Genomic DNA, 25,672 nt, shown 5'->3' on the forward strand with positions numbered 1-25,672 from the left:
CGTTTGCTCGGCATTCAAGCCCGCCCACTTTCACTTCCATTTCCACTCCCATTTCCGTTTCCTTTCGCTAAGCTCAAACACTTGCGTAAATAAATGTATCACCCGGAGCGTCGGGAAATCGCTCTCTCTAGTTCTCTCACTCGCCGATTTTTCTCCCGTTTTAATGCTCCAGTGTTTCAGTGTCTAGGTCGAGGCAGCTTTTCCTCCTGAAGGTCGCCTGGCAAACTGTTCGATTTGTCTGTATTGGATTTATCCTACGGATGCACAGGAGAGCCGCATGAAGGGAAAACTATCGACCGAATGCGGGGATGTTCACAAGGTAAACAAAAGGGAAACAACAGCGAACCGAGCTTTTTTCGATTAGGCCTTTAGGTCTCCCAATTAAAATTGTCGAATATGAACAACAATTGAATTATAATTTTGTCAGCCATTGAATTGCTCTATAATTCGGACATTAATTCGATATCCGCACATTGTTCATGGGGTGCCCACTCTTACAACCGGACACCACACCCACATGCAGTCACATGCAAATGGATAATTAATTGAGTTATGGTTCAAGGACAAAGTGAATGCTCACTAGCTGCCCCGATCCACCCACGAAAAGCTCATCGATGCACTGAAGGCCTGGCACTGGGAAAAATGTAAGGGGACTGCGCTTAGCGCAGAATTGCGTTAGAATATGTATATAAGGATATATAATATATTAAATTTTTACAAAGTTCCTAAAATGGTTTGCCATAGCATTTTACCAGTAAGGTGGATAATGATTATACGCAATTAGGAACTTAGTGATTTTTAAGGCATATAATGGTGGCTCATTTTCCTAAACCAAAAAATATTGGAGTTTCAAGGTTTTCACACAACTATTAAGACCTATACGTATTGAAATTGGCTACTTTATGCATTTTTTCAAGAAATGAGCAAAGTTAAATCTACATAAATTCAGTTGTCGAATGCATGATAACACACGGAACTTGGCTATAAATATATTTAATTCAACTAAAAGTGAATATTAAATATATATTTTTATTATTTATTTTTATTAATATTAATTTAAATGTAATTTAATGCTAAGCATTTTTAATAAATAAAAACACCTGTATAGGTTTGTTAAAAGTAGCTTTTACCTTATTTTAAAGTCGCGCACACAGGGCGTATGCTTGACTTCGAAGTCGCGTACTTCAGGTCTTCATACTTGTTCTTATACAATTTATTTGCCACTCTCAGCCTGAGTTAATTTTCGCACAGTGGCCCTAATGACATTACCACTCCCGCCGCCTTTTTTCGCCAAAACCCCATTCACCCATTCCATTGGGCCGTAAATCAAATTGCAAATCAAAAGCAGCGCCCAGCAGCGCCCAGCAGCGCCCAGCAGCTGCCATAAACTTTTATGGCACGCGAGCGTGGGAAGAGAGCTTCGGCGCCGAGCTTTCCACGCTCCCGAAAGGAAAAGCGCTGGCTTTCCCTCTCTCGCACTCGCACCCACACACTCGCACTCGCACTCGCTGCTCGACGGGACTCCACTGGCGCTGCTTCCGTTTCACTTTCAGTTGCTTTCGAATTGTCCGCCAAACTGGACGCTCCATGTGTCCGTTACCACTCGATCCACCCACGGGAGCAGGCAGAACAAAAACACTACAGAAAGTGGCCAAGAAAGTACTTGCTGGCACTCGGTAAAGCATCTGTTCTGGACAAAGCAAAGAAAAGAGAAGAAAAGATCCTCGCAAGAAGTGCTGAAAAGTGAAGAAAGCCAGAGAGAGCGGAAAAGCCATCTTAATTGTGTAAGTCCCGCGTAGGGTACGCATGTACTTGTGTGTGCGAGTGTGTGCGGTGTGCGTGTGTGTGGATTGGTGGGAGTGTCCTTCGAGGCCTGGCAGTAAATATTTAAAACAATTAAAGCCAAAGCCCGAGCCCGTGCCCGAGCCCGAGCCAAGGCGCACAGGACACGTTGACAGACTTAATTAGGCGGCAACCCGATACACGAAAATCCTGCGAGCAGGATAACTGCATTGTCTGGGTAATTCGGCGTTAATGCAGCCTTATTACCTTATCCTTCCCGGCATCCCAACGTCCTGACATCCTGTCATCCTGCCAGCCTCTGCAATGCAGACCCAAAGCCACCAGATCGACCCGTGATTCACTAGAAATGGCCATGAGAATTCGCTGCGATTGAAGCATTTCGCAGCATACTTTTCGGGGCCAACTATGAGTGAAAGTGAAGCCTTGGGGTTAAGGCGAAAGTTTGCCCGGATTTGGCAGCAAGACTTAACCTAAAATCCAGCCAACTCAAGACAGCATTCAAGCGAACTTTTTAGTAATTATATGGGGAGAGTGTGGTCCCGTGTTTAGTGAAGGTTTAAGAGAAACCCTCATGAAAATAAGTTCCTGGGAGAACAAAAAGTGTGAGGAAGCCTTTAGATGGTAAATTATGTTTGACCAGAAAATAGATCTACAACTTGGGTAGGTCGACCTCCAATTCAACCTTGGTTTTTCTTTTTTTTTTTACCTTGTTTTCATATTAAAAAGAATTAAAATTTAAGTAAAAACGTGCTCAACTATACTGGCTAACAAAAATTAAAGATTAATAAACGAGCGTTAGAATCAAAATTTCAGAAAATAATCTTCGCAGTGAAGTGTGTTATATGCATTATCATATTTTCCTGAAAAGTATAACAAACTGAATTTCAGTTTGAGTAAGGACCTAATGATGCCAAGGGTTTATGACAGATTGAGCTGAAATTGAAAGCGGATTGGAACCGCAGTTTTCATTATCCTGGAATCTTTTTCAATAAATTTGCATGTACACGTCGCAAGCCCGTCCCCGTCGCACCCAGATGCGAACGCTTCGCTGGGCATCAGGTGCATCTAATTCCGGGCCAAACGGATACTTCGGGCTGAGCAAATATTTGCCACAAGTTGGCCAAGAGTGGTGCATCCAGCCGTGGCCCTTCTGCCACCGCCCGGCCCTCCGCTCTAGCCAAGCGTGGATGAACGCAAAATTAATTCCAGCTTCCACCCGCTGGGGTCCCTCGATTATCCCCACGCACCTCCCCGGACTCTTGAGGCGTCTTTAGCCCGAGTCCCGATAACTTTTTACTGCTCTCGCCACCCCTTTTCTCCGTCAGCCTAAGTTTTCCCAGCCTTCTTCGGCGGGTTTTTTTCGCTTTCTTGCCTCATTGTTATTGGAATGTCTATGTCGAGCTCTTTTTATTGTTATACAGTCGAGCTTCAATAGGTGGAAAAGTATTAATCCTAGGTTAGATCAATTAAAATAAAAATATTCAATTATTTTCATTAAATTTTTTAATTATATTATGTATGTAATATATGTAAATATGTACACTATTTTTTTAAGAAACTTAATAAATCAATATTGAGTTAAGGGTTAATCAAATAATTTGTTTTATATAATCACATGTAAAATAAGTAAATATGTAACTAAAATATGAACATACCATTTTATACTTTTAGCAAAAATATATTAATATATTACATTATTAGTTCAACCAGTAGAAATTCACCTGTACTTACCGAGGCTTTTGTTATAGTTATTGCTGTGGCTGTTTTCGTTGTTCTCGCTACCTTAGCATCCTTGCCCTTGGCGCGCGCTTTTCTTCCTCTGCTAGGGTCCTTCCGCCCCACCCCTCCCTCTGCGCCCCTCCTTGTGTCGCTTTTTGTTCCTTTTCCTGTGTGCCTTGTGCTTTCCTTCCTGTTCGGCATAAACGTGCGTTGTTTCCTTCGCGCTCGGGCTTTTGGCATTGGCCTGTCCGTGTTTTGTGCGTGTTTGCTGGGGCTCAGGCTTGGTTTTCCAGCATTTTGGGTTTTTTTTGCTATTTGGCGTTTGCCAATTGCTATTTGTTATTTTATACGCTTGGCTTGGAGCGCTTTTCCTTTCTGTGTGTTTGTGCATGTACATTTAAATCGCAATCAAATAATCATAAAAACTTCAGCCAGCAGGCGAAACAAGTGATCGGTGGCATCGTGGTATCCAGTGCATTAGAGCTAAAGCCATATCCTGATGGATGGCTGGATTTGCCAGTGTGTTGTGTCAGCCATGGCGTATACGCAATGTGGTGGATCTGTTGACTTATCGGTTAACTTGTTGTGGGGTTAAGTGGTAAATTGATAAATTGGAGGTCCCGAGAACCCTCTTGTATGTGTTGCTGCTGGGGAAAACTATTTTGTTTTTTGACAAATTATACTCGTAGAGTAAAAAGTTATACTAGATTCATCCGACCCCATAAAGTATACTTCATCATAACACCCATACGCTTATATATGTATAATGGGTAGCTGGCGCTTTATAACCTCGCTTTTCTACTGAGTAAAGGGTATCTGATAGTAGAGGCACGCGATTGTAAAGTTCATCTGTGTTTATTAAATGTGAATGTGTAAACATTGAAAATATTTCACGACTTCATTAGAATACAGGTCATTGAAAGCATATATTCCGGATTGACAAACAGACATTTTGTAAAGCTAATAACGAAGGGGCAAAAGAAAAATCGATTACACATATTTATTGATGCAAACGTGCGGAATAAACTAAATATGCGAACTTTAACCTTTGCAAGGGTCAAACTAGGGGAACGAGGGGAAGTCGAGAAAAGCTAGCCACGGCTAAAGCAATAAGCTGTTAAACTGCTTGTGCATGTCAGCACGAGCTTTTCCCCGGCTTTCCCAGCACTTCCCGCTCCTTTCACTCACTATCTCTCCGTCGCAGATGTTGTTGCATTTCCCTGACAATGCAACTGCCAATATTCATAGATGTGATTGTAAGTAGGAATATAGACGTGGAAGGCCGATTGTGTAAGTTGTTGTGCGGCTAGCATTGACATTTGTGTTCATTTAAGCGTAGGGTTCCCCCAAGGGAATCGCGCTCATGTGCAACATATGAAATGAAATCAGGTTGCGTAAACACACGAACACACCTGAAGCAAAGCGGAACTTGACCTTTAAAGTTGAATAAATTTACAAAATGGCAAATGCAGGGTTACGCAATTATATTATACTTTTGTTATAAACCACATTCATATTTTTTATTTACTTTATTTTTTTGTATTCCATGACAAATAATAAGTTAGGCGCAAAACTTATTTAAATATATCAAGGAAATAAATTAATTCTAAAGGTTTTCAAAAGTATGCAACAATATATTTTCACTTCGGATGGAATCATCAAGAAATGCCTTTTTTGCAGCCTTATTAGCGTATCCCTAAATGCTCAATAGATAAAAGAGGGTTTTTAAAAAGAAAAACATATTTTGTAAGTGTAGTCCATTCACGTGCATACAAATTTCGAATATCTGCTCACTTGCAGTTGAATGTTGATGGCCGAAGGTTGCACACACGTCGCCTGTAAATTCTCCCACAGAAAAGCATCTGTGTCAGCATTCCACCAATTCCTGGAACTGCTGCATGATCAAACCCTGCAGCATTCCCCTGGCCAAAATGCATCCGTGGCACGGGCAATCTCGGGAATTGGCAATGTGCTCCGTCCGCAGGTTCGTCAGTTGCAGTCGCCGTTGCGCCTCCCTTCTGGAGCGCCTCTTCAAGGTCCTGACTTTGCAGTACACACAGCTGTAGATGGTGATCCCTGTTCATATGCAACAGTTTTATTATATAGAACTTGCTGATAAATTAAATATATTTTTATTTTAGAATAACTGCTCATTTAAAGAACTTTTAAGAACGATTATTTAAAAAAAAAAATAACTATGGCTGGCAAGAGTCCTCAAAATTAGGATTTTAATAGTTTCTAAGCTCTTGGTTGTGCTCAAATAAGCTGTTTTCGCTATCATTTTTAAGTCAAGATATATGAATATTAATATTTGTAATACCCAGGACTAATATATTTTTTTAAAAATAATTTAATTGTTTCTTCTTTCCTTTTAATATTTTATCTATATAAATATTATAATATAATATTTCATCTATATGAATATTATAATATAATATTTTATCTATATAAATATTATAATATAAAACTATTTACATCTGGGCCAGCTTACCAACTCCCACAACGGCAATGTGTAAAAGCAGAACCATAAAGACAAAGCGAGCGTAGTGCCTATGTTGCCTCAGATCTTCAATTGGAAATTCAATATTCCCACTGCTGCTTATATTCGCAACGGGTTGGCCAACAATAGAGGTTTTCTCCAGCGTGTTCAAATCTAATTCCGTGGAATTCCCGCCAGTATTGTTTTCGCCATCGTAGTCGAGCATTTGCAGCAGCTGCGTTTCATTTAGCCAGTCAAAGTCTTTCCGGGAATGCACAGAAATTCGTGTTCAAAAAAATAATCAAACGACCTACGGCATTATTTCAAAATGCGCTTACCTGTACCATTTTCATCGGCTTTAGCCAGGGGGTCAAGGGTTGTCGATGTGAGCAGCAGCAACAGCCACCTGGCCAGGTCTACCTGGGTGGACGGACCCATGGTGTTCCGGCAATTGTTCCAATGCAACTGAACAAACTTTAAGCGTTCTGTTGGGGCAGTTGAGATTTATCAACAAACACAGCTGTTTCTAGGCAAGAATAGACGTCTTCAATATGTCTGATTTTGATTTTGTAAATGGAAAGGAACCCCATGCCAATGAATAATTCCAATGGAAATCCTTCCTAACATAGTCATGAATTTAGACATGTTGAATAGCTTTGTTCTGCTGGCAAGGTCCTAAAAAAAACAGTGTTGGTTCGAATGGAAAAAGGGACTTGATTAAATCTCATTATCCCTAAAACAATATTTCATTAGGGGTTTATTTTATTGTTGACATTACTTTATGCCTTCCATATATTAAATGGAAATAAGCCTTAGAAAAAAGGCAAACAAGTGTATCATTCTAAAATATATTAAACCTAACTATCCAATCGGCTATGAGATTTTTAGGCACATTGTGGGCTGACCCCACAGCTTCCGGTATACAGTGAACTCCTGGCGATGCGACAGTTGCTGCAGAGGCAGTTGACCTTGGTGGTGTGCACGAAGGTCAGCTCCAGGACACGGGCCGTCTCCTGGGGCAGAGTGGGCCACACGATGCTCTGGGTTCGCGGGGCGTAGACATCGAGGCCATCGGATGTCAGTTCCACGGCCCTCGAAATCCGGCAGAAGCAGCAGATACATCCTGATATCCAAATGAAATCGGAAATATCCGCACTATGAGCTTATCGAAGCAATGGCTAACCTCTACACTCACCCAGATGCCCTAAAATAATTAGGGCGACAATACCCAGAAGAGTCATTATAATGATTTTCATCTGAGCTTCAGCTAACATGGAATCTCGACTTTCATTAACCATCTCATCACAATGAAATAGGTCAAATAAAATAAAAAGTGGCACTATGAAAAAAATGCAGCGAGTGCCCATCGCGAAAGACATTTTGTAAATGGTTTCTTTGGCTTTCCACCAAACAATAAACAACTCTAAAATGGGAAATCAAACGAAGGAAAAACAGCTGTACGCAGATGGCGACATCGCCGTGGAACAATAACATTCGCCTTGCAAACTTGTGCACAAATGATCATTTTGCAAGTGCTAATCGGCAAAAAGTTTCCCCTCCACTTTATCTTCATCCACAGAAAAATTAAATCTTTACTAATTTTTTAATGCTTTTTTTTTTTTTTTAATCTTTATGGTATAATGCCAATTCGCGAGATAGAGCTTCATATATGTCTATCTAGGTCTTACTAAAAGTATTTTAATCTTAACCTAGCATTTTTCCATAGAAGGAACGGGTAAAAGGGGCGAGCAAAATATTGTTGCATACTTTTACACACCCTTGTAAGCGATTTTAAGCCCTAGTGGTATTGGGGCCCCCTCGTATTCTTCTGTAAAAACCACATTTGGCTTGCCAATATGTCTTCACTTAAAAAACGAGTTCGTGCCCTTCATGGTTGCCCACCTCTTGAACAATATTCCACCCACTTGTCTGAAAGCATTAAATCTGTGTGCCTTGCCTGGGTGTGCATTTGTCATAAACCAAATAAAACGTAACCCATTTGCCCTGAGAAATTACATTTAAATTGCAAATTTAAAGTAAAAACAAAACACGGCAGACAGCATACACAACACACTCGACAGTCAGCTGCACTCAGAACCATGAAAGTGTATGCAAAGGTGGGTGAAATCCAAAAGGAAGGCGGAAAATTCTGCGAAAACTGTATGACAAGAAAAAATCATTTGCAGACATAACTCACTTAACAGCCAGATGTCTCTCCTCGTCCTTGTTTATTCATATTTCACACGCTTCACTCCCATGCATTAATTTTTCCACTCAACTTTTCAAATGCAAAACTGCATTGCGCACGTTGTTCTTACAAAAAAAAAATCTCAAACGCTTTTAGTTTACGTAATTTTCAATCGATATTGGGGCAATTACCTTAAAAATAGGGTAATGTAGAAATTGAGCAGATGATTATTAAAGACGCGGCCATAATGGTGACTTTGCAATTGCACCAATTTTCTTTGCCAACGAATAGCCTCAATTCGTTATCCCCTTAAAATACTTTTTAATTCACCTTAATTGGTGTTTCCAGGTACATGTTTTCCATAAGTTCTCGGAACTATCCCTCCATCGAGGAAGGGAAGCCCGCAAGCAACACAAATTTACTCTGCTATTTTCAACAATTTAATCAACGAAATGATTTGCAATTTGAAATTCATAAAAAAGGAGGAAAATCACTTGAAATGCCACTTTACGCGCATTTTGATTGTGATTTAGCGCTGAATTTGCGATTACCAGGACGATGACAGCGAAGGACGACAGACGATGACGAAGTAGATGAATATTTAATGCGGGGAGCAGGACCCCCAGGGAGTAGGGACGAGGGCCGCGGGGAGAGGTGGGGAGCGAGGAAAATCTGTTTTCCGCTAGCGTTTTCCGAGCGAAGCACTGGAATGGAGGCAACTTCGTTGCATCGAGACAAATTTGTGTGCGTGCGCTGTAGCCTCCGCCGCTGGTCGCACACATATACAAAGCTATAGCTGTGGCTATAGCTCCCGCAAAACTGAATAATCGATATTGCACTTGAAATAGCACCAATAATTCATTGAACAGCCCCAACTACCCACTACATGCAAAGGGGCGGCAGCATCTGCTCTTTTTGTTCCTCCCGAAGGTTTCATTTGCATCCACTTTGCAAGAGCCAACACTCGCTACTGCATAACTATTCAAGGCTCCGATGTCCAGCGCTCGGTCATTTACCATTCCAACTTAATTTGTGTGTTTTTTAAAAACTCAAAACTATTAATCTTATCAGATTACTTAACCCACGTGAAATGTTATCATAGGGTCAAGAAACTTGTACCATCATCATTAGCATATTGACCCCTCATTCTTTTTATCTGTATTCATTTACCATTTAGTATTATTAAAAAAGAAATTGCAAGATAATTTATTAAAACCAAAGTAAACATTTATAAAGAGGTACTAAACTGATAGAGATGGCCACTTTATTATCAATTATCAGTTTAGGTCATAGCTTTAATAACTTTAACTTCTAAATTATATTTTAAATTTCCAATTAGGTAAAAAATTCAATAATTTCAAATTATTGTTTGCAATTTGTTTACACCTGATGAGCGTTAAAAATTGCTATGATAATGACGTTTTCTGCTCTATAGGGAGTACATTTACTTGGTCAGCTTTAAGTAGTTTAAAAATATTTGCATTCAGATCTTGTTTTAAAATGGCGCTGATCATATGTCTTCTTCGCATAGATAGCATTGAAACAATAGTTAATTACTAATATTTTTTTCAGTAATATTAAAATCTTAATTTATAAAATGTGCAAGCATGTTAAAAGGTACCTTCAGTTAACATATTTTTATGGCCACCTTCTACTATAATATTTGGACTGCCTTTATATGGTTCAATTTTGAGAACTTAAATTTTTCCGCAGTGATTGTACTAGGCCCACCCATTCCCCTAAACATAATCCGCCCACTTTCACCCAAGGGCGAAGGTCGCCACTCGCTTTGTTTGCCGCTTGTGGGCAGCCTTCGTGGGATCAAGTTCAAGTGCTCAGAGCTTGCCCCTTCGTAATTGCCGTGACTCGTGCAACAACAGAAAACACAGATGGAACGGCGATGATGATTACCATGATGCCGATGACGAAGGTCCCTTGTCTTGCCTTGGTCCCTCGACCCAGGGAAATTTAACTTTCGCATAAAAATGTCAAAAAAGGGAAAATTATGAAATGCCAAAAGGCGGAAACGCTGTCGGCGGATTGCTGGCAAAAAAAGAACAGGAAAACTAGAATGCAGCTCATGTAAGCGGCGCTGCCCCCTCCCCCTGCTGCAGCATTGCAGGTTCCCAAGGTCGTTGAGTGCAACTCGCCCACCGCCGCCCCTTTGTTCTCATCAAGCGTAAACAAGCGAGGAACGCGGCGGCAGAAGCTCGAAAACATTTTCACACTCGAATTCACCAAACATAAACAAGGCAAGAGAAAGGGGTGGGGGAAACGGTGTGGTGGTAAATAGAAGTTCAACTCCAAGCCCTCTTTTATTAGATTATTTTTTCGATCTCACACGTGGCGAACTTTTTATGTTAACTAATTTTTAAAAGGTTTTTGTGTGTGTCTGTGCTTACAAAACAGCTATGGCAACCCTGCCCACACAAAAACCATTATTGTTTTAGGGTATTTATATAAAAAATATTTTTAACAGGTGTGCCACAGAAATCTCTATGAGCGAAATCCGGGGGAGTGCGCGTTAGCATCTATACAAATTCCGTCAGAATTTCACAAAAACAAATTCAGTGGCAAATAAAGTAACAATGACAACTCTGTGACTCCTTTAAAACAACTTACTAAATAGGATAAATCAGAAGTCTATCGTTCAACAAAATTTAGTTCCAAAACAAAACAAATTGTATACATTAATCCATCAAACTATTTGACATAAATCCTCTGAAAACACCTTTTTTTTTTAAATATATCACCTCTAATTCAGTCAATCAGATCAAATCAAAAGTTAACTCTTTTGGTTATATGTATTCACCTGTGAGTTCAGACATCAGCACTTACTATTGACCAAACATTTGTCTAACAATTTCGTGAATATCTCTCCATAAAGGCGCTGACCGAGGGTGTTTCTTCAATCATACCTGACTTTGAACAGCAAATTCAAAGTTTGCTTTTCAGTTGGCAAACTACCCCAACCCATTTATTTACTGAACCTTAATGCGAACTGTTTGTGTAGACTCTCGTACACTGATAAAAATGGGTTTAAAATGTTTATTATTTTCCTATTTGCTTGAAATATTTAGGGAAAGACAGAGAAAGAAAATGCCAATTTAATTAAATCTATCAAAATTAGTGTAACAACAAATAAATAAAATGAAATCTTGATATTTGGTTTCAACTGTACTCTTACGTGCTCCGAATAGTAGAATTGCTGGAATATCGGTCGAAAAACAAGTACAGATTTTCCCCGGGCGCTAAATCGCTTTCGTTTTCACCTGACCACTGCGATGGAAAACTTTGCTCTAGCTAGCTCTTTTCACGCCTTTTCAATGGAAACTTCGGCGCTTCCGCCTGCCACCTCTCGCTTTTCATTGTCAGCCGGTTGCGTTTCGCTTATATTCTGAAAAGTTTGCACAAAGCTAAATGTTTATTTGTACTGCAGTTAGTTCTCCGTCTGTTTGTTTGTTTCTCTGTTTGGTTTTTTGTGTTATTGTGTTTTTCCTGTTTGTCGCCGCTGGATCGCATTCTTGGGCCAGGAGGAATCATTAGGAACTATTTACTGAGCAAATGCCACGGGCTTTGCGAATGGGTTGGAATAGTTGCAGGCGGAATGCTGGACCCCAAAAAAGGGGAGGGTGGAAAGAGCAGGGCAGCAGCAACGCAGCCTTGCTCGAAAATGGCAATGGGAATTGGGTATTGTGGTTTTTCCCCATTTTCCCTGCGGCTCTTTCCACTCGGAGATGGAATTCCCTGGCCTTTTCCGCGATTCAAAGCGTTTTCACAGGTTCACCGAGATCTGAGATCATCATTGGCACATCTACAGCTTTACAGCCTCATTGGCACACTCGCTTGGTTAAATACACAGTTGACTGCCTAATTACGAGGCTGTCAACAAATTGCCATAAAAAAACAACGCTATCTCGACCAAGAAAATGTCGCAAGAAACGTGACCAGGCAAAAAACACTCAAGCAGTGCGGAAGAGCAGGAAGTCCTCCCACACCTCATCACATATCCCATCACACGATGTTATGGCCACTACAGAAAGTGTGACAGTTGGACTACGTAGTATAAATTATACACAGAGGGTGTGACGGGTGTGGGGGGTGTGGGGGGTGTCTATGGGTGGCCTTAGGTGGGTGGGTGTGGGTGAATGAGTGCGAGTGCGCCCAGCATCAAGTGCCATTGACGGCGCGTCATTTTCTTGAGTACTCATTTATCCGCTGCTCAAAAAGTTAGCACCGTCAGAAAAAAACACAGTCCTGTCGGTGTATTTAATTAAAGAAACGGAAATTGCAAAATGTGACAGCAGGTTCTTAATCGATTGAGCTAGGATAAGCCTGGAATAAGCTTGCTTGGATCCACTTCAAGTCCGAAGACCTAATCTAACGATTAAAACAAGTCATGCTGCTTAGGATGGACCAGATTTAACAAATTAGCTTATATCGTTTCTCTTAAAAAATTTATTTTTGTTTATAAGATTATATTATTTACAAGGTTTTAAGAAACCGTTAGTTAAATTTGAAATAAAGCAAAATTGCACTTAGCTTCTGGCTGTGTTAATTGAATGCCAATATTCACAGTCAAAAGCTAATTAACTACTTTTCCGTACATCTTCCTCTATTTTTCTTGATTGGATTATCCAGAGAATGTATTGGAGAGTACATTTTTAAAATCGTTAACGGGCCTTCATAAAAATTAACTAACAGGAGACAGGAGAGTAGAAGAAATAGAAATATGAAACGCACATGAGAAACATGTGTAATGATGCAAAATAGCATAAAAAAATATTACTAAATAGATTGACACGGTGAAAGGATGCTTTCCAAACGAATGGGATCTGAAATTCCCACCCACCTGATGAAAAGAAGGCCATGGGATTTGAAGTCTAAACTAATAAGCTCATTAGTACGGTGTTTATCTGAAAATTTCCCATTTAATCTGACCTATTAAAGTTATTTTCACCCTCGTGCAACAAAGGCATGTTTAATTTATGATGCTTTAGCTTTTATTGTTTCCATTAAGCTTGCACCGAGGTCAGCAAAGTCAATCAATGTGCTGCACATTATAGGTTGATAGATATTAGCTAGCTGTGAAAATTGGCAGTGGGCCAATTGGTTGTCACCTGAACGAACTGTCTAATTAATTTGAATATTTGCATATCTTACAGCTGGAGGAAGAGCGAACTGCCACCGAAATGGGGCAGAGCAGTAAACCTGGAGCTGGCGGAGGAGGGGGCGGCGGCGTGGTCTGTCCCTCGACGGCGATCAGTGGTTGTGCCTCCGGAACGGCTCTCATCCAACTGGACGCTTCTGCCCAAGGAGCCGTCGGAGCAGGAGAATCGGAGCATGAACGTGGCACCTGGACGGGTCGCTTCGATTTCCTTCTCTCGCTCCTGGGCTATTCGGTGGGCTTGGGAAATGTTTGGCGTTTTCCCTACCTGTGCTACAACAACGGAGGAGGTTGGTCATTTGAAAGTTCATATCTTGAATAAGATAGAATTCCATTGATGCCTTGTATCTTGTATAACCTTCAAGTTAAATTAATATTACAAAAAAAAAACAAACAAACAAAACACAAAAAACATAATTAATCCTTTTTACTCTTAAATCACATTAATTAAGTTTTTTGTTCAAATACAATCTTTTCAGGGGCCTTCCTTATACCCTTTACCATAATGCTGGTGATTGCCGGACTTCCACTGATGTTTATGGAACTGTCCTTCGGTCAGTACGCCGCCCTGGGTCCCGTGGCCGTTTACCGCAGGTTCTGCCCGCTCTTCCGAGGACTGGGAACCGGCATGATCCTGGTCTCCGCCATAGTGATGCTCTACTACAACCTGATCATCGCCTGGACCATCTTCTACATGTTCGCCTCGTTTGCCCCGGTGCTGCCGTGGCAGAATTGCGAGCCCGCCTGGAGCACAAAGTGTGAGTTTATCCCCTGGGGACAAATATATAATATGATGGCTCCAATTAATTAATAGGCCAAAGCACTCAGGGCGGAAAAAAGAACAGAGGATGCCAGATTCCTATCTTTTGTTACGTTTTTCCCGTAATAAATTAAGCAAATTGCAAGCTGTCAAAAGTGGAATTTTATTTTGCTTTTCCCCTGCTTTGTTTTTGTTTTTGTCCATCGGCGGCACGTGGCTCGGTTGGGAAAACACATGGCTAAGAAAATGGTAGAGAAGAGGGGGCAAAATGGTTGTGTAACCAGCAGACTCCGGAGACAATTGATTCAGGGACCAAGTCGAAGATAAACACACAGTATCCCAGGAAAAATTCCAAGAAAACTTGCAAATCATCGCAAACAAATTTAAATAAAAAACTCTATAAGTTCGCAGCTGAAACATCCGAATAGTTGAAGTTAACATAATACCAGGGGATCAAAAGTACATCATTCATTCGGCCCTGAGGCACATCCACATCCTCGTCTCGTCCACCTCCACCTCCACATCCACTTCCTTCCTTCACGCACACGCAAACAATAAAAAGTATGAACAAACTTTCGCTGAGAATTATAATAATAAACAAGATGGAGGAGCGGAACAATAACGCATGGAGGAATCCTAGGCGCCTTGAAGTAGGCAATTGTTTTTGTGCCTCGTTTGGCATTGTGAGGTGAGAGCCTGTGTGTGTGAGGACTCTCCTATGAGGGTGTGTGTGAGCGCCTGGAAAGGCGTTTCCTTATGATTCCCGCTCGCTGCTCGTGACTTCCTTGCCCGGAAACAGACACACAGACACTTTAAAACGTTCCTCCACGCGAAACACATAAATCTTTAACGAGCATTAAACGCCATCTCTTCCGGATTCTGGAAATAGAAGTCGGTGGATTTTCATTCCTGGCCGGAAAAGCGTCTAAAAGTTTCCATGTAGGTCAGAAATGATGACGGGCGTTTTCTGAGACATTTTTGGCAGACATTCAACATAAATTAAATTTCTTAAGTGCCGTCTAGGTGTTGGGACTAAAAGTAAACCTAATGCATAAGTTTAGCAAATAAGGAAGTTAACTTCGCTGTTATAAGAAAAACATTATGTTAGTACAACCACTTTAATTTTTAGGGATTTTGTTTGGCTTCAGTGACATTAAACAATTTTACGTGTTATTTTGACAATAATTTATATATCGTCCTTATATAAGCTATATAACACAAAATTAATTTTGTAACTCTGAAATCACAATATCCCCTGCAAGGGTAATATAATCATGTGCGGAAAATGCGTACCTGTCTATGTCTTTACAACTATCTTTTGTTTAGCTTACTTTATGGCTGACAGCTTAAAAGAACCGCCAGGATATGAATTTGTATAGACACACACATTCTCAAGTGACTTGGCGTGTATAAGATAAAACCAGCGTTGAGTAGCTTGAAAGTTTTGCATAACATGGGGAAGTAAAACCACGCACATAAAAATACCTTCAATTTGTCTGGCTTTTCTGAGGGACCATAAACTACACAAATTAAATTTAAAACGAGAAAGAACGTTAAATTCGACAAGCCTATGTTTGTATACCCTTGTAGTTGTAAGAAATAATCAATGTTAGTAACACCATTGTCAATTTTTAAGGACTGTTCCTAGCTTCAGTGATATTAAAACAAACCAGAGTTAAAGAAAATACGATCAAAATCAACTAAGTAAAAGTGTTTTTAAAATAATTATTTCATTATTTCTATGACCGTTTCTTTAACAGCTGTTCCTTAGAGTCGTCCGATTTTTATTAAATCAAATCGAAATTCTTAGAAATACAACAAATTATATTTCCAATAGTATAAGATAATATGTCAAAAAACATCGAAGCTATAATTTGTTTCATATTATTTTTCCACCTATTTTCCGATTGTTCGTATGGCAGCCATATGATAATGTCGTCCGATTTTGATAAAATTTAATTCGAAATTCAAAGTCAATAAAAAATGTTATTTCCAATTCGAAATTCAAAACCAATTAAAATATGTTACTTCCAAGTGTAGGAGGTTATATGTTAAAAAAACACCAAAAATATAATTAAAAACAATTTTTTTCCATTATTTCTTTGGGAGCTATAAGATATAGTTATACGATCCGGCTGGTTCCGATTTATACACTACCTACAAAAGAAAAAAGACTTTTGCGAAAGTGTCAGCCCTGAGAGACAAATATATTGTTGGCTAATTTATTTTCCAAATTTTAATATAAATTAAAGGACCTAGAATACCTAGATACCTAGAAGGGAGATAAAGAATACTGTTTTAATACTCGTACTTTTTAAAATAACTCACGTTTTATCAGAAAACACCTTCATAATAAAAATGCGACCACATACGTCCGTCTTCCTTCACTGTAATATATATCCCTGATTTTATGAGGCGGCTTAGTAAGCCGCCGTCCTTGCCAGGGACTTGGAAATGGAATCAGACTAAGACAGAGGTCCCAGGCTGGCTGCCATTTCCGCAATTTTTATGGGAGCTCAGAAATCGATAATGGATGCTATTGAGAATATTGAGGGTCCCCCGTCGCGTCTGTTTCTCATATTTCACCTTCTGGGGAGCGAACACGGCAGCTTGAAATTGTTAAAATGACAAACAATTATGTCTTAACTGTTTTTGACACTCAATCGTTGGCTGAGGAACATTCAACCTTGGACCGGGCTTTTCCCTAAGCTCTCGGGATACAAAGCGAGGGAAAGTTGAGTTCGCTTGGGGAAAATATTATGTATATAATGGAAGAGAAAGCGAAAGAGAGAAAGTGGTCGGGAGGGGGACTGCCTCGGCAGACAAGCAATTTCTTAAGGATTTTATTTATTGACACTTTCCGATTCGCCTTTCGATGCTGCCAACATCCTGACCTCGCTGGTCGCCTTTGTCCTCGTCTGTTTTAGATGACAAATGTTTACTTTTAGTGTCACGATTAAAATGTGTTTAACTCTGTTTGTCCATGGATATGGATCGAATGCCGCACTTTGTTTGGCTTTCCACTTACTTGTGTGTTTATATTTTAACAGCAAATATTTGGATAGATTTTTATTGTGGCCAATAACGTAAATGAGCTTACACGGTGATTGGCTGCGGACTAACTGCGGACATAACACCAGGGTGAAGCTCTAGAATTCCAGGGAAAATAAAACCCATCAAAGTTTGCCATCAACTTAAAGGTCCCGAATTTAGGGCCTCTCTAATTCAATAAGAAAGTCTGGGCGTGTGTATCCTTTTTCAACCAGGATATGTACACACACTCACAAGGATATGTTTTGAATGTGCGGACCGCCTGAATTTGTTAGGCAGTCCTCGTTCCCTTTTGCAAATAAATTTTATTTCATACGAGACTCGCTGTGTGCGTTTGTGTAATCAAATTAATTGCAACACAAACAGATGCAGACAGGCAAATTAAACGGCGTGTAAACACTTTGAAGTTTTTTACAAAACCATCAACCAACCGACAGCCGCACGAAATTGTTCTCAAATTTATTTCCCCGTCGGAAAATGATGCTGATGAATTGCTCTGATGAATGTGTGTGGGGTGGCTCGAAATTTAACCTTAATTCTGGCAGAGTTTCGTCTATCATTACGGGGGTTTCAATCGGATTTCACTTAGGGGAAATGGCTCTGGGCCGTATGGGTAGTACTCAAAAGCCAGCGTTGATTGGGCTTTGAAATATGTGCTTTAAGTACCTATTATATACCAGCCTAATTAGGTACCGTCGATAGCCAAGCCCTGGGGCTCGGCCACCATGTCATTTTTTTATCTGCCTCATGCAAGTTCAACTCAACTGTCAGTTAGTCATTTTGCGGATATTAGGGTGAAAAACTTTGGCGCTGACACATTCCCATTCACTCTTTTGACACCCAGCACACACACATAAGTCAGATGTCACACGTCAAAGGCAGATGCGAAAATTTCTGCTTTTGTGGAATTTGAACTAAACTGGATGGCAAATTCAGGTTGCCACCATTGTTGGCTACTAAAAACGTTTTTTTCGGAAAATATGAGGTCTCGGTTAAAGTTAGTGGCTCATTAGGGGAGATCAACTCGAAATGCCGACCGAAAGTACTTTGTATATGTAAAAAACCCCCAAAAAGCGAGGAACTCAAGACAGATTGCTCTGGCATTGACCTTTCGCCCCGTCTACTCAGCAGAAGTTACAAGTTTCGGCAACCTTTTGTCCAACCCTTTTTGGCCAGGGACTTTGGCATTCCCAGACCCCTTTTTATGTTTGCCAGAGCTGCCCCTTTTGTGCTCTCCCTCTGATTTGCTACTTTGTCCTTTTAATTATGTAGCCGGACACACAGAAAGTAAAGTTGCACAAGCCAGCGCAGCCCGACCGACAAATAGTTCATAAATATTAAAATGCTCTCTGGCCTTTTATGCATAATGGAGGGGGAGGGGGAGTGGGAGTCTAGATCCAACTTGCTGACAGCCCAAGTCTCTTCCAGATTGCTTCTCGTACGCCCAGGCGGATCAGTGCGAGGCCACCAATGGCACCTACTACCACAGGACCTGCCACAACGCCACCTCCGCGGCGGAGAACAACATCACGGCCTTGGCCCTCGGCGCCCTGAAGCGCCCCCCCGCCGAGGAGTATTTCAAGTGAGTAACTAACCACTTGCCCTATTTTACTCAAACTTTAGTCAAGATTCAATTTTTATAATCAACAAAGATATTAGATATGATTTTGATAAATATACGATGGGCTGCTAAATAAAAATGTTCAGAAAATAAATACAAAATATTTGGTGTGGTTGAGTTACATATCTGTTTTTTTAATAACATAAATTTACATTTTAAACTTCAACTCATTTTATACTATGGTACGGTTGAATTGCCTCTTAAATTTAAAAACAAATATAAAACATACATTTTAAGAAAATAAAAGGCCTGATCCGCTCAACCTGCAAAAATAGCAATATTTTGTGACTGAATGTTTTCTTTAAAACAAATTTATTTATTTTACTTTTTTAACGTATTAGATGATAAAAGAATATTGACTAAAACTAAAACTCAAAGCACACCCATGACTGGTGATAAATACGATAATATCAATGAAGAGAATAAATGGATGCTATTATAATTACATTATTTATTTGAAGCACATTAACGATACAATGCTTTAGATAGTTATATAAGACGTACTTCAAAGTCTGTTCAAAATTAAACTTGAGCATTCGGTGTATTTATCCATGCATGCCAACTCTGCCCCCTGCAAGCCTCATTTTCGATTTGAACTTTGGTTTTGCAGCAATTTCGTGCTCGGGCTGTCCAAGGGCATCGAGGAGACGGGCAGCATTAAGCTGTCACTGGCTGCCTGCCTCTTCCTGGCCTGGGCGATTGTGTTCCTCTGCCTGTGCAAGGGAGTGCAGTCCTCCGGCAAGGTGGTCTACTTCACGGCCCTGTTTCCCTACGTCGTCCTGGTAATACTCTTTGTCCGAGGTGTCACCCTGCCGGGTGCCAGCACGGGCATTATCTTCTACCTGACGCCCGATTGGAAGCAGCTGGCCAATGCCCAGGTAGGTGTTGCCTCTTGAACTTTGCGATAAACTTGCTCAGGGAAATGACCTTAATTTTAAATCCATTTTCCAGGTGTGGGGCGATGCTGCGGTCCAGATATTCTTTGCTCTGAGTCCGGCCTGGGGAGGTTTAATCACACTCTCGTCCTACAACAAGTTCTCCAACAATTGTTACAAGTAAGTTATAGATTGTGTAGGACCCATTCTGCAAGAGCTCCAGAATAGCAATTTAATAGCACCTTTGCCATGCGTAATAAATGAAGTCACTCGAATTTTAAATCAGTAATGATTTGAATTTTTAAGAAATATTGTCAAGCATTTCAATACATTAAGCAACCAAATTCTACTTAGAATAATACCTTTTATTATTACCTTCTTTGTTACACTTTTATTATTTAATATTTTAAGCTAAGAGCTATGAAGCAATCGCACTGCAAATGTTATTACAGAGTAATCGGTTTATTGACTTACTTTATAGAGAACTGAAAGGCTTTTACAATGTTGGCGGGTATCTCTTAATTGAGGCTCTCTACAGCATCGTTTCTTTTTATTTGAATGTGTGTTAGACTTGAACACTTTTATTTATGTATACACAAATAGGTAAGATAAATTTTAATCTTCTTAAAGGGACTCCCTGATCGTGGCCTTCTGCAACATAGCCACCTCGTTCTTCGCCGGCCTGGTGATCTTCTCCATCATCGGCTTCCTGGCGCACGAGCTGAACGTGGATGTGGAGAAGGTGGTGGACCAGGGCGCGGGCCTGGCCTTCATTGTCTACCCGGAGGTGGTCACCCGACTGCCCGTCTCGCCCGTGTGGGCCGTCCTATTCTTCGTGATGCTCCTGACCCTCGGGCTGGACTCGCAGTTCGCTTTGATGGAGACGGTGACCACTGCGATTCTGGACAGGTTCCCCAACCTGAGGCAGTACAAGATCTGGGTGGTCCTGTCGGTGGCCATTTTTGGCTACATCGGCGGCCTGGGCTTCACCACTAACGTAGGTTTTGCTGAAAGTAATTAGACTATGAAGTCATTTTTATTGGTAATCCCTTAGAGCGGCATGTACTGGCTGCAACTGATGGACAAGTATGCTGCCAACTGGTCGGTTCTGCTGATTGCCATATCGGAGTGCATTCTGATTGCCTGGATCTATGGCTCCCAGCGGTTCCTCAACGACATCCAGGGCATGATTGGCAAGCGGTCGTGGTTCTGGAACTTTTTCTGGAGCACCATGTGGCGTTATATCACCCCAGCCACCCTCTTGGTGAGTTTCTGTTTTTAGTTCTTTGCATAGGGGATTTTCTTAATTTTTCGTAATGGGTTTCAGTTCATTCTGTTCTTCAACTGGGTGGAGTACAAGCCGGCCAAGTACGGTCACTATGTGTATCCCATGTGGGCGGATGCCGTGGGCTGGATCGTAGGACTGCTGCCCGTGGTGGTCATCTTCTTGGTGGCCTTCCAGGAGATCTGGCGCGCCCCAAAGAACCTCAACTTCCGGGACCGCATCAAGCACCTGCTGCAGCCCACCGCCGAGTGGGGACCAGCGGGAAGACCCTGTGTCAACCTGCATGCCGAGCGCTACCAGAGCCAGAACTACGATGGAGTGACCAACACCAAGATACTCATCGAGACGGATTCCTCGCCCAAGCTGAGGGCGAACAGGAAGGACAAGCAACTGACCCTGGACGTGGATGTGGACGTGGAGTGCCTGCCCCTGGCGACTGTTGGCAAGCGGCCAGGCCCGCCCAAAACAATGGGCAAACAGAGCAGTGGCAGCAATCTGCAGACTGCCAAGAACGGCACTCACAAGTCGCCGACAACCGAAATTAGTCCCAGCAAGCAGCCACTTATTCCGGCTGAAAAGGACACTAAGTCGGCCACCACAAAGGTCCTGGCTGCCGGAACCCAGGGCAGTGGACGTGAGTGCACCGCAATGTCCACTTTTGCGGGCGGCGGGGAGAAGAATCCAACGAAGCTCAGTTCGGCGATAGTAGCAACAACTACTGCAACCGGCAACACCACGTCATCAGCAGCTGTTGCTCCTGCTGCGGGTGTCATCAAGCCATCGCCACCAGCTTGTGTTGCACCTACAATTCTGGGCAGTGTTGCACCTGCAACAGCACCAGTTGCTGCTGCGGCGAATGGCAAAACCACGGCAGCTGCTGGCAAGGCTCCAGCCAAAACGATGGCATCAGCAAGTGCAGCTGGTGCCACCAAAGCAACTCCCCCAGCTAGTGTTGCATCTGCAACAGCAACAGTTGCTGCCTTAAAAACGCCATCAGCAGCAATCGCTGCCCCAGCTAAAGTACCGCCAGTGGATAAAGCAGCTCCAGCTTCACTCAAAACGACAATATCATCTAGTGTTTCTGCTGCTTCAGGAGCAATCACAACATTACCAGCTAGAGTTGCAGCTACCACTTTGGTCGGTGTCTCGCCAGGAGCAGCAGTAGTTGTTGCCGCTTCAACTGTTACAGCTCCTCCTAAGGAATTACCCTTGGGTAAGACGGCTCCACTCAAGACGACAATATCATCAGCTGTTGGTGTCGCAGCTACAACCAAAGAAGCGACAACCGCAAACATTGCTCAGGTCAAAGTAACCCAAGCAGTAAAAATCACACCAGTTGCTGCTCCATCGGCAGCCGTTGCTGCTGCCAAGACCACAACGGCATCGGTGTCGAAGGCAAATATTGACTCTGGCAGCAAGCCAACGGCTCCATTATCCACTTTTAAGTCGGATGGCAAACCAGCAACAAGCACTGCGACAACAACCACACCAGCAACAGTTGCTGCTGGTGCGACAAACGGCAAAGTCGCACCGAGTGGAGCCGGCTCGGCAAGGGCCACTAATATCCCAGCAACTGCACAGCCATCGGGTAACCTAACATCGTCCAAAACTGCCTCGAGCGCAAAGCCGACTGCCGCAACTTCAGCGGGAAGTGGCAAGGTGGCAGCATCGGGCGACATGTCCAGCAGCAGGCCCACAGATAATCCATCGGCATTAAAGGGCGCGGCCGGCAGCAACATGACGGCCAAGTCGGCCAAAGGTGGCATGTCAAAACCCAGCGATACCAGCCCTACCAAGTCAGCAGTGAAAGCCACAAAGCCCGGCTCAATCAGCCCCACAAAAGCTGCAACGTCTGCTGCCGGAGTGGCCAAGCCAGGAGCAACTGCAGCAGGCAGCAGCAGCAAGAAGGCAGCAGCGTCGGGCAGCCAAGCCAAAACGAAAGGCAATACATCGGCGGCAGCAACATCAGCAACTAAGAAGTAATAAGACCTCAAGCGCCCGAAAAGGGATCTATTTAGGTCAGAGGAAACGGTTCAACGCGTAGTTCCCAATATCGAAAACTATTTTTATAAGTGTATGTGTATCTAACGAGCTAAGCCACCCACTTAAACTGTAAATGTAAAGAGTTCGATTAGGCTACGTAATCGCCCAAACGGACACTAACTAAGATCAAGTATTTTATAGATATTTCATTTGGAGCGACGGTGCGGGAGAGAGGACGAACGAACCTTCATGTTTCCTATGCGAAAGTACCTATTTATCAGTCATCACTGTGGGACAGCTGTTCCTTAGTACCTTATTTCGAATGACGGCGGAAAGACTCGATTGTAATAACCGAACAAGTTAACGTAGGATTTAGGACAGGTCTGCTGGTGTTTGTTTAGTTCCGCGTGTGTATATCCCCTTGGATAGCCAGCAATTGGGCGCCAAGTAATCCGAGAGCAATGTTGAAAGTGCAATGGAAAACGTTGAGTTTTAAAAAGATATAAATTTATATACAAATATACAAAGGTTACAACTAATCGATTTACACAAATGACAGATCATTTGATTGGTTTTTTACTGCAAATATTCTTAAGACTACTTTGGAGTGCAGGAACATCGGAGGGCGGAGGTAATTTTCCGTTTGCAAGGGCGTACATTTGTTAATAGGCCAGGATACATCACCCGGAAAACGCAAAATCTAATCCGTAAATGTAAAGTGTATATGTATCTATGTGCTCACCGTACTCTATGTTTTCTGTGCTAACGAGAGACTCATGTACCTAAATGTTAATCAAGTTGCATCAAATCCCTATTTGTGTGCATTTGTATAGTTAAGGCAAAATATTTAGAAACGTTTTATGTGCGCGGACTAGATGGAAACCAAGCCAAATAAGGATTAATGCTCACAAGAAAACCGGAAAAAACAATAATTACAAGTACATTTCTAGAATTTATATAACCATTGTTGTGTATTCATGTTGAAAGTAAAATATATAAATATACTAAATATACAAAAATAGAGCAAATATAATATTCGTAAATATTTATATGTGTTTGTACCTGTAGTTAGTTTGGATAATTAAAAACGTCACATGTTCAGAAAGCATGTAATCTGAAGACAATGTGTTACTATTTTGCTTTTCAGTTCATTTTGATATAATCTATTAAACAAATTCAGGGGCACTCGATTGAAACCCCAGACTCATAATTCAGCCCCTGAGAATGTGTGATAAATAATTTGCTCCGGCTCAATGTAATTTTCAATTTGTGTCAAACATACTTTAGGCGTAAGTGGAAAATTGGAAACAGGAATATATATTATATGCGAATTGAAATTGTTGTAACTTGAGTTTGTTGTTGATGTTTGTTTAGCGCAGTAGCTGTGACACACGCCTAAAACCTACATGTGTACCTAGACCCTAGAAACGTAAAACGATACTGCACTCAAACAATTAATCGCCGTGAAATTTATGATTTCGTTATTGCAGATATTCTATGAATAAAAAATGACTAAACTAAAAATGTGAAGATTATGTGAGGTAAAAAAGAAATAATTATTTTATTTGCGACTTTTTATTTTACGGCAGTTAATTGTTTAATGGCATGTACATGGAGTAATCAAATTAGCCATCAATGTTGCATGATTGTTAGTTAAACTGGATGTGTACCTGTAAATTGAAAGTGGCGACGTAGTCTAAGCAAAATTATCAAGTTAATGTAGTTAAGAAATTATGTACCGGCTGTTCGAAAAGATATAAATAAAACCAATGCAATGCCGCAATTTGCTCAAAACCTAACTTAAGTCGCAAGTGAATACACAGAAACACAAACTGTCAATTCAGACACGATATTTATAATTTTAAATGTATAGCAAGTTACCAACTTGCGTAAAAAATAGTGAAATAGGAAGAGTTTACTTTAAACATTGAACAGAGGAGCTTCAAATTTTATATGAAACTTTGGAACGCTAACGGAATAAATCAAAATGTTTAAATAAAAAAGCAAAGAACTAGGCCAGTAATCGAACAACTGCAATTCATATCCCTGTAAACCGAAAAACTAATGATTTCCGAAATAAAACCCATCAACCGGAAAACCCACCAGCTGCATGATCAACAATAAAGTGAAAAGAGCAGAAAATTTATTCAATGTATGCATTTTAAGCGAGTTAATACTTAAGACTAGTTAACAGAAGTCGGAATTTCAGGCAGAAGGGAAAATATTCATATTTTGCAGCAAAAGACACTTCTGGTGTTTTACCATCGCTTTTGTTTTCTTATGTCTGTTGATTTGAAGAATCAAATGGTGTTTGCAGGGTTTGAAATCAGAAAAGCTATTTTCAGACGGACTCGAATGGATGCATCAAAAGCCTCAGCCCATTTTGTAAAACAAAGTGGAAACGCAGAACTGGGAGCTAATTATACATTATATCTTATTAAAATAGATGTGTAACACTTTTGCTGTTCTGGTAATCAAAAATATATGTTATATCAAAGTAAAGGTGTAAGCAAATAATAAACATATTCCACAGATGCCAATAACTAAACGAGTAATCATAAATAATTATGTTAAAATGTAACATTAAGCAAGGAAAACAATATTCATGAATAAATATTTATGGGTTTTAACAAAAAGTATCTTTCAGTAAAATCGATGTGGAGGGAAACAAGGATGATAGTTATCTCGCGGATTTAAGACCGATTCGAGCACCGAAGGCGTAATCCCCACCGTTCCTCACT

At 41.1% G+C, this 25,672-nt stretch overlaps 2 protein-coding genes across 2 annotated transcripts; one reads left to right on the forward strand and one right to left on the reverse strand.

Annotated features, from left to right (window-relative positions):
* The first annotated feature begins 1,575 nt into the window (after nucleotides 1–1,575).
* On the forward strand, nucleotides 1,576–25,567 carry LOC108026845 (uncharacterized). Its single transcript, XM_017098023.3, has 9 exons — nucleotides 1,576–1,784; nucleotides 13,355–13,646; nucleotides 13,836–14,114; nucleotides 18,596–18,749; nucleotides 19,399–19,666; nucleotides 19,740–19,843; nucleotides 20,294–20,660; nucleotides 20,718–20,927; nucleotides 20,991–25,567. Exons 2-9 carry the CDS (start codon nucleotides 13,382–13,384, stop codon nucleotides 22,929–22,931), a joined length of 3,588 nt encoding a protein of 1,195 aa, XP_016953512.1. The 5' UTR covers nucleotides 1,576–1,784; nucleotides 13,355–13,381; the 3' UTR covers nucleotides 22,932–25,567.
* On the reverse strand, nucleotides 5,091–7,380 carry LOC108026502 (uncharacterized). Its single transcript, XM_017097449.3, is given in 5 exon segments — nucleotides 5,091–5,598; nucleotides 6,014–6,262; nucleotides 6,340–6,421; nucleotides 6,523–6,545; nucleotides 6,933–7,380. Coding segments are annotated over 5 exon segments (1,011 nt in total). The 3' UTR covers nucleotides 5,091–5,389.
* Nucleotides 25,568–25,672: the final 105 nt, after the last annotated feature.

Source organism: Drosophila biarmipes, chromosome 2R, assembly GCF_025231255.1.
Source record: "Drosophila biarmipes strain raj3 chromosome 2R, RU_DBia_V1.1, whole genome shotgun sequence".
In the NCBI taxonomy this organism is placed as follows: Eukaryota; Metazoa; Arthropoda; class Insecta; order Diptera; family Drosophilidae; genus Drosophila; species Drosophila biarmipes.

What these genes read in the sequence shown, in the direction of transcription:
- LOC108026845 (XM_017098023.3), top strand. Translation starts at nt 13,382, where the DNA reads ATGGGGCAGAGCAGTAAACCTGGAGCTGGCGGAGGAGGGGGCGGCGGC. An exon ending in GCCTGGGCTTCACCACTAAC is followed by an intron (nt 20,661 to 20,717) that starts GTAGGTTTTGCT and finishes GTAATCCCTTAG; the next exon opens with AGCGGCATGTACTGGCTGCA. An exon ending in TCACCCCAGCCACCCTCTTG is followed by an intron (nt 20,928 to 20,990) that starts GTGAGTTTCTGT and finishes AATGGGTTTCAG; the next exon opens with TTCATTCTGTTCTTCAACTG.